Raw genomic sequence first — 8,624 nt, forward strand, 5'->3', positions numbered from 1 at the left:
GGTCTCAATAACATGGAATCCTACACATAGGATTTGTGTAAACCTGCACAGAACACTTAATCTGCATTGCATCAAGGTATGCTCCAGCCAATGGGCCAGTGGAGTACAGGTGAATAATACAAAATTTATTTTGAACAGGATTTTATGTCACATCTGTGAAAATAAGAGCATGGAGTAATGTTTCCTTGAAGCACAGAAGGATAGACAGATATGTGACTTAAAATGATCCTGCATGGCAGCACTCTGAAGTTGTTTTTCTGTTATTTAAAGTACCCAATATATAGTGTATATGTTTTATTCTGCTCTAATATTGCAGAGTAGAGATGCAGTGTAATCTTACAATTTATCCCAGACTTTCTGTGCATTGTGTGCTGGTATGTACATAATTTTAAAATGAAACAACTTCATTGCTCTTTATTTTTATTTTATCATTTACCTACAGAAAAATTTTACCAAAGCAAAATTATACACGATGACATTGCAGGAGAGGGATGGAAGGAAAAAAAAAGCAAAAAATAATCCAACAAACTAACCAGAGGGCAGAATGCTGTTTACCATTTATCAAATAAATGCAAACCATACTTCTTAACTTCAGGTCATTTTGGTTTTTTGTTTAGAATTCAGTCTAAATCGACACTACAACAAAATAAAAATGCATTCTTCAAGACTGGTTCATTTCCTCTGGTGTAGGTAGCTTGTCAAGTGCTCCCACCTCTGAAAAACAGGAAAAAAAAGGTAATTAACACATATGTAAATATGCATATTTATCTTAACAATTAAGTAATGAAATCCAGTTTCAGTAATATAATTTTTTGAAATATTTTTCCCAATTTTAAAAGACAAATCTTTGAAGTTGTCGTATTTTAATTTATAAAATACTGAGTTTTTTTCCTTTTGAATGTCAATAATATCTTCCTGATACAATTTCAACATTTTAGAAACAGCAGTGACAGAACAACAATTATATTGATTTTATTATGTCAATTGATATTGCTGGATCCCAGCATCTCATGAGACTTCATATTATCTAATTACAGCTGCCATTCTACGTGTTGCTCTTTATGAGAAGCGCTTAAAGCTGGAGGGAATAATTTCCAAGAGAAAAAGATGAAGGCCCCTTTTAGTTATTACCAAGGTACTTCTTAGCAGTAAAAATACTGCCTTTTCCTTGCAGATTAAAATGTATATCTAATCTGAATGACTACTGCCTGAATCTGAATCCCACGAGTGAGGCTTTTCCCCCTTCCCCCACCAAGGAACATCTCTAAACCAAAGTATTTAATGCAGTAAGGTTTCACTGAAGAAAATGTGTTGAAGGATTTCTATCATTAAAAAATATGGTATTCACCTGCTTGATTTACAGTTCTGGATTTGTGTAAGAGTTTGTACTAAGCCTTTCCAATAAATATTGTTAAGAGATAATATGTGACAACATTCTGTGTCTGTTCCAACCTGAGACTACAAGAACTATGCCTGCAAAACCCAGATCTGCAGATTCATTTTTTGTTTTTCGTGAGGACATGGAAATACCACCACCTTTTCTGAATAAAAACAACTGTTTGTCATTACCATCCTAAGAAGGGAGCCTTTTAAGCTCATTTGTTGCAGGGAAGAATTTGTATTTCTGTGAGTTGCTTTTTATTTTGTCTGATTTAGCAGCTTTTAGCCTATGCAGAAGGTGTGTGACTGAGGTTATTTTACACCCTTTTTGCTGTGTCCAAATATTGATTTTACTTCCTAGGCTCACACAACAAGTAAAGGAGAGTTTTGGGCTCTTTCTTCAAAGTGGTACAACAAACAAACCACTACTTTGTCCACAGTAAATACATATGCTAATAATCTACTTTAAATATGTGCTTGAATTAGTTCAGGCCCTTAGGACTAGCTATACAGAGGTTTTGTTTTCAAATGTAAATTCAATTCAATAAACACTGGGTTCACATTTTCAGTAATGAGAATTATTTTCCTTGGGTGGATACAAGTAATTCAGAGAACAATGCATCTCAGATATGCAGAAAATGAACTGATCTGTTGAAAGTCTCTTTTAATAATGAAATTAAAATACAAATGTACATACAGTTTCACAGCATACACTTGACACAAAGTTGCTTATAATTTGTTGTATACAAAAGTAAGAACATGGAAATTACTGATTTATTGAATTGTCTACTTTTTGAGACAGAAAAGATCCTCAAACATTTGCAGTAGAATAACCTTTTTCTACCTGTTGGTTTCTTAGCAACTATCTACAATGGTTTAATGCATTTTATAGACAGTTTTAGAAGAGCTGAAGAGGTTTCTAAAAGCTGAATATTGTGTTTGTTTAGGTTTTTTTTAAAGCAAAACCAATGAAAACTCAGAAGCAGATAAATTTCTTCACTGCATAGTAAAGTTACCATTCTTACAGAACCAGCTGTAAGCTCAGCATTACAGCTCTCATCACAACCATGAGGCTGTACAGAGCTTTTCCTTCAGAGTGTTCCGAGCTGTTTGCCAACATTCAGCTTAATGTTGTTGCAATTTTGTCTTGCAACTTTATTGTAGAATACGTGCAAAAAGAGAGATGTGTTCCTTTTGGCACTAACAAGTGATGGGATGGTATCAGAACTCTGCTACATCTGATCTCCACTGAGCTGCAATTTCTCAGGATCACCTGCACTCTGTGTGTGAGAGTGATGCCACGGGTGCTGTTGCAAGTCCTGCACACTCAAATCTGCAGCAGATGTGTACCTTAGGCATAGTCTTGCCTCCTCAGTAAATTTCCTACCAGAAACTGTGAGAGAATAAAAGGTACTCACTAACCTTTCAGATGCAAGTAGGTCAAAAATTCAATTACTGTGCGCACAATGTTTTCATCAGCCAGGGGTCTCCCAAGGCTCCCTGTGAAACAAGCTGGCTGTTACTCACACTTAACATGGTTCAAACACATCAGATGAGATACTGTGCTTAAGTTAATGAGTACTCTGGGGAGGGGAAAAAAACACCAAAACTATCTGAAATTCCTTTTTCCTTAAAATCCTTGATGGAAAACCTCCTTTCATGGAAGGGCAAAGCCCCTATAAGGCAGGTGGCTACAATTCTCAGAATGAAAATCACCCAGCTTTGTAGGCCATTGCTGCATAGCAGCTGCTTTGACACCTTAGTGGTTGTGGTCTCTAGGCCTTATGAGATCTGTTGCAGAAGAGAATTATCCTCTGTCCCCAGCTCTCTCTCTTGTCTCCACCTGAGCCTGCAGGAATGGGTTAAATTTCAAATTTAGCAAACAAATTCATCAGCCTTACAGAACAGTTAAAAGTTCATTCATGTAGCCTGACAAATTACATAGCAGTGATTTGTGGCCCAAAACCTAGGCCTGGGTGTTTTTCTACAAGTCCAGAAAGCTGTTTTCACATAGGTACCTAATCCAATACACTTGTCTTAGAGCTTGTGAAAATAGCTTTTGGATGCTGTTTTAATGGCCTAATGGGTGCTTCTTATTGCACTTTTGAGAAGATGCACTTTCTGCATCTGTAAATGAGAGAAAAAAATATCAGCCAGGAGTTGGAGGAAGACACCTTGCTATTTTTAGGAGGATGGAGAACTGCTGTCTACTAAGAACAAATGTTAAGTAATTTCCCCAAGATGTTTAACTCTCTGCACACAGATGTGGGTACCAGAACCAACAAACAGTCCATTATTACATCACTGAAAACATTATCAGATGGGTCAGAAGGCAGACTGAGCTCTGTAGCATAAATTTAAAACATTGATGAGAGCTGAAAGGGACACAAAGGTTTCTGGTGAAAGGAGAATAAGCATTTAAGAATGCATTTAATGAACTTGCACCTAAAAAATCTTGCCTTCCAGTCTTTGAACTCACACTAAGACATTATTACTATTTCTATTAATAATACTCTTTTATTTGAATTTTTCCTTAGCTTTTATTCCCACCTAACCTGTTATGAATTTTTGTTATTATTATATTGGTCACATTTTTTCAAGACTTTTTTATCCATGTGAAATTTATTGGATAAATATTTTTCCTCCATGACTTGGAAATATTGTACTTACATATTGCTCTGCTATTTACCTTAACTCTGCATAGTGGATCACTTGCAGATTTCAGTAAACAAACCATTATTATCTTGTAACTTGAAGATTTGACTAATTATGCTCATAGATGGTTGTATTTTTGTTGTGGGCTTTTTTCCTGGACCTAATGTTCAGTCCCTAATACAGCTTACAAATTTTTCTAGGTTATATGGAGAGCTTATGAATTTTGCAGCATTCCTTCAAGGAGAGCACAGTCCTTTGCAGGAACTCTTTCACATTAATAAAATAATATGTGCATATATTGCCATTTAAAGGGTCTTTTACAAATAACCAGGAGAAAGCCTCCATTTTCAATTAAAATAATATACTGATTACCATATGCATTATATAGAGAGAGACATATTTAGATCTCCTTTGGGTAGGAACTCTATAATAAACTTCAGCTTCAAAGAAACATTTGGTGAGGGAAGAGAATGAAGTTCATAGCAGAGGCAGCTGTGTAATTTTGAAGTCTCATCCTGACAAGTTTGGTTGGGTTTATCTGCAATTGCTGAGGTTTAACAGTACCCAGGAAGAGAGTTCCATAAACCCATAAGTTCATATTCCTGGAAGGGACCTGGGATATGCACAAATGGCAAAATGTTGCAATGTGATCTCTACTACTGGATTACAAATCCTTTACTTTTACATTGGTTTTGACTAGCCATATATTGTTTTAACCCTGGTATTTAAGGCAGCAGGATTGGATTCTTTCCCTTAAAAAAAAAAAACCAAACAAAAAAAAAAAAAAAAAAAAAAACAAAAAAAAACCAAACAAAAAAAAAAAAAAAAAAAAACAAAAAAAAAAAACAAAAAAAAAAACAAAAAAAACCTAAAGCACAGCACCAAAAAAATACTACACACAAACCCCAAAGCCCCACTGTGTAACTGTGCCAGACAGTCCTTCAGAGAGTGTTAACAATTAAGAAATGTATTAATGTTTCTCTGCTCTTTATGAAGTATGCATCTATGAGATTGTAATTAAGCACTTCCTTTATTTATGAACTTATTTAGTGTTAACTACATTTGTACTGGTGTAGGTGTTATTTAAAATAGGCTCCAAAACCTCTGTTTTGCCCCCGTTAGTGCAGTGATAAATGCACTCAGTAAGGACTGTGATCACTTTTATCAGCCTAAGGATGAGATTCATCCCAGCTCATTTGAGATGTTGGCAGCAGGTTTAGTTTCTTCTCAGGAGATAAAACAGGTTTTTCTAGAAATTTCTGCACCTTATCCTGAAATAGGCGTTCAAAATAAAGCCTAAAAGCTTCTCTTCATAAGGGAGTCCAGACATATATTTGCAGTTTAGAGGCCCAGCTTTGGATGACAAATCCAGAACAAGGCTGCACCCTTTTCATTGAATTTACTAAATTCTGACACATGCAACATCTGAGCATTTTGACTTCAGTTGTGACCAGGTTCTCAGTCTTTTAATGAAGATAAGCCATCTTGCTCAATCATAGGAAATACTGAGACTTAGTATTTTCTATAGCCTTCATTACTAAAAGACACCTTTATAGACTCTCTCCTTTGCCAAAGACCAACTGAATCTGGAGTGGCTAGAGTGGCATTTGAAATACTTACTTTAACATATGAAAAGAGAAAAAAACCAAAGTTTTTTCAAAGCAATATGACCTATTACACATTTAGAGCAACAAAATTATGATACATTTTCCTAATCACTTAGATGTTGTAATCTATAACCATACAATGATTACATTGAGTGGCCAAATGTCATTTTTCTTCCTTTCATATGTTTATTAGGATTTCTGTTGAAATGCAGAAATAGTTTTGTGTCCAAGTAGTCAGTTCAATAGTAAATTATTCAATAAATTCAATAGTAATTTCAGTAGTAAATTCAATAGTAAATAAATTACTTAACATAAAAAACAAATCAAAAATGCTTGTTTCCAGACTTTCATTACCTGCTTTAATATCCTCTTCAGGCAGTGTTTCACGTTTACCAGTGAAACCATGCTTGTCATTAAAAGATCTGTGGTTATCTACTGCATCTGATAAATAAATTAAAAATCAGAGGAGTTAATTGACACAGTAAAAGCTTATCAATATGACCTGCTGCTTATCAAAGTGACCTCAGTAAAAGCTGATGAATATGACCTGCAACAAAGGATGATTCCTATTATCCAGTCTTAGATGTAAAATAGAACTCTTTGACAAGATCATTTCCCCACAGTATTTTTTCCAATTTGCTTAGATCTGCTTTGGGCAAATATACTTCCAGGCATTTACAGAACCAGTTAATATATTTAAGATGCATTAAACTTCTTTTCTTTTTTTAATGTATCCTTATTGTTAGCTAAAAAGAATGAAAAATTTCAGAGTAAGTATGTGTAGTATTTGTGTGTTACTGAGACTGAAAATATAGAAGCACTGGTGATGAATTTTGCCACATTCACAAGAATTAAGGGTAAAAGGAGAAATATTTGAGACAGCTTAGCTCTGCATTACTTTTCTTACAACCTGAATTTGTTATCACCACCTGTAAACCAGTACTCCTGTATTTTGAACACCTTGTATATTGATTTTACACATAGTGAGCTGCTAATAGTCTTGAGTTTGCAAGTTACTGTTTTAATTTATTTTGCTTTAATTAAAAAAAAAATAGTCTTATAAAGTCAAGTAGTGAAAGTTTGTAAAAAGATTTAGAGGTGAAATCTGAAATACATGGAGAGGTACACATTTTGTCATTCTACCCTTGACATCTATGATGCTGTAAGATTTTTTAACTCTTCTGGTGGTGACGTATTTGTCATATGAAAATTACAGTTCAGAAGCACCAAATGTGAGCAGATGTGTTTCTGGACATAAGGCCTTCCATCACACTTCTTTAGAAAAGAACAGCTGTCATCTAAGACAACTCAGTTCTATGGCAGGCATGTAACAAACATCTAAACAAGTGTTCTCCCAAATGAATTTGTTCAGTCTTGCAGGCTTAGACAAAACTGCCGTATTCAGAGAAGTGAATAACACAATTTTTGCATTTTGAAATAATGAAAAAAGAAGTGCCTCACTTACGTGGCCCAAGTAGATAACCAGCACTATTCAAAGTCCAACCCCTTTTGTCTTTCGCCTTAAAGGAAAAACCACAAGTATGTTATTGCAGGACCTACACTCAAAAGGACATTCTCTTAGCAGAAAGAGTCTTCTGAAGACTCAAAACCAAGAAAAAAAAATATTTAAAAGATAAAGCAAATCATATTGAAGTAAATATTCATGGTGAGCTCTTGCCCCTCCCTAAGTCTATAGTGTTGCTGTTGACATCCTTGTGGTTTGACTGTTTCACACCACATAAGTGATGACTGCAAATCACACTTTGGAGGCAAAAATTTCAACTTTATACTAGTAGTTTATATTGCCACCTGATAGCCACCTTAGCAAACAGCAATGCTTCTTTTTATTGCTTGGGTTTACATGACAGCCTCTTCACAAAAGAAGTCCATATGTACATTATCGTTTCGGAGGCAGGTGGGACACCCATTCCATTTTGGTCTAGCAACTAGACATTCTTAATTATAGTATTTTTTTACAAGAGTGCTAGTATTCAAAATCTCGAAATTCTTAGCTAAGGGAAAAAATAAGAGGCAAACTGTTAATAGCCCGAAATGGTTTTGGGTGCTGTATCCTTTACAACCCCTACATGTAAGAACAGTGTTCATCCGTGGGAGGTTCGCGGTGGTTCCTCTCTCGCTGAGACACGGATACTTACTGAGAAAACCAGCCCGAGTGTTTCCGAGAGGGTGGCACAAAGGATTAAAGACAGGAACAGGACTCCGGTGCACCTCTGCATCTGCAAGAAACCGCAGCGGGGTAAACGCGCTGCCCGTCCCGGGGCTGCGCGGGCTGGGCGGGAAGGGGGTGCGGGCGAAGCGGCTCCCAGGGCCGGGCAGCCCAGTTCCCGCTGGGAGAAGGGCCGGGGGTACCTTGAGCTGGGGGGTCTGTCCCTCGCAGAGCTGCCGTGGCGAGGCCGGAGCGGGGCTGGTCCCACGGCGGGCTCTCACTGCATGGCCGCGGCCCCGCCGCGCTCCCGCCGCGCTTTATGGGCAGCGGAGCGGCCGCGCCGGGAGCCGGGAGCCGAGAGCCGCCCACCGCCTCCCCCCGCCTCCCCCGGGCCCTTCCTCCGCCGCTCTAGGAAGGGCAGAAATTACCGCAATCCAATTAGAGACACTTGGGAGCACGACGCGGGGAGCCGGGAGCTGCAGCGAGGGCTGTCAGCCTGCCCTGTGCCCGCGGCCAAGGGGGACAGGGGAGTGCACATCGCTTATCAGAGAGCCAAAGGGGGGACAGGGGAGTGCACATCGCTTATCAGAGAGCCAAAGGGGGGACAGGGGAGTGCACATCGCTGCTCAGAGAGCCAAGGGGGGACAGGGGAGTGCACATCGCCTATCAGAGAGCCAAGGGGGACAGGGGAGTGCACATCGCTGCTCAGAGAGCCAAGGGGGGACAGGGGAGTGCACATCGCTTATCAGAGAGCCAAAGGGGGACAGGGGAGTGCACATCGCTGCTCAGAGAGCCAAAGGGGGGACAGGGGAGTG

At 38.3% G+C, this 8,624-nt stretch overlaps 1 protein-coding gene across 1 annotated transcript; it reads right to left on the reverse strand.

The window, feature by feature from the left end:
• Nucleotides 1-403: 403 nt before the first annotated feature.
• GAL (galanin and GMAP prepropeptide) lies at nt 404-8,152 on the reverse strand. Its single transcript, XM_071427632.1, has 6 exons — nt 8,013-8,152; nt 7,799-7,879; nt 7,108-7,162; nt 5,997-6,083; nt 2,803-2,880; nt 404-714 (listed from the first exon to the last, which is right to left on the reverse strand). The coding sequence occupies exons 2-6, from the start codon at nt 7,877-7,879 to the stop codon at nt 662-664; spliced, it is 354 nt and encodes a 117-aa protein (XP_071283733.1). The 5' UTR covers nt 8,013-8,152; the 3' UTR covers nt 404-661.
• Nucleotides 8,153-8,624: the final 472 nt, after the last annotated feature.

This window comes from Agelaius tricolor, unplaced genomic scaffold (assembly GCF_023055355.1).
Source record: "Agelaius tricolor isolate 1412-34295 unplaced genomic scaffold, bAgeTri1.0.p SCAF_5, whole genome shotgun sequence".
In the NCBI taxonomy this organism is placed as follows: Eukaryota; Metazoa; Chordata; class Aves; order Passeriformes; family Icteridae; genus Agelaius; species Agelaius tricolor.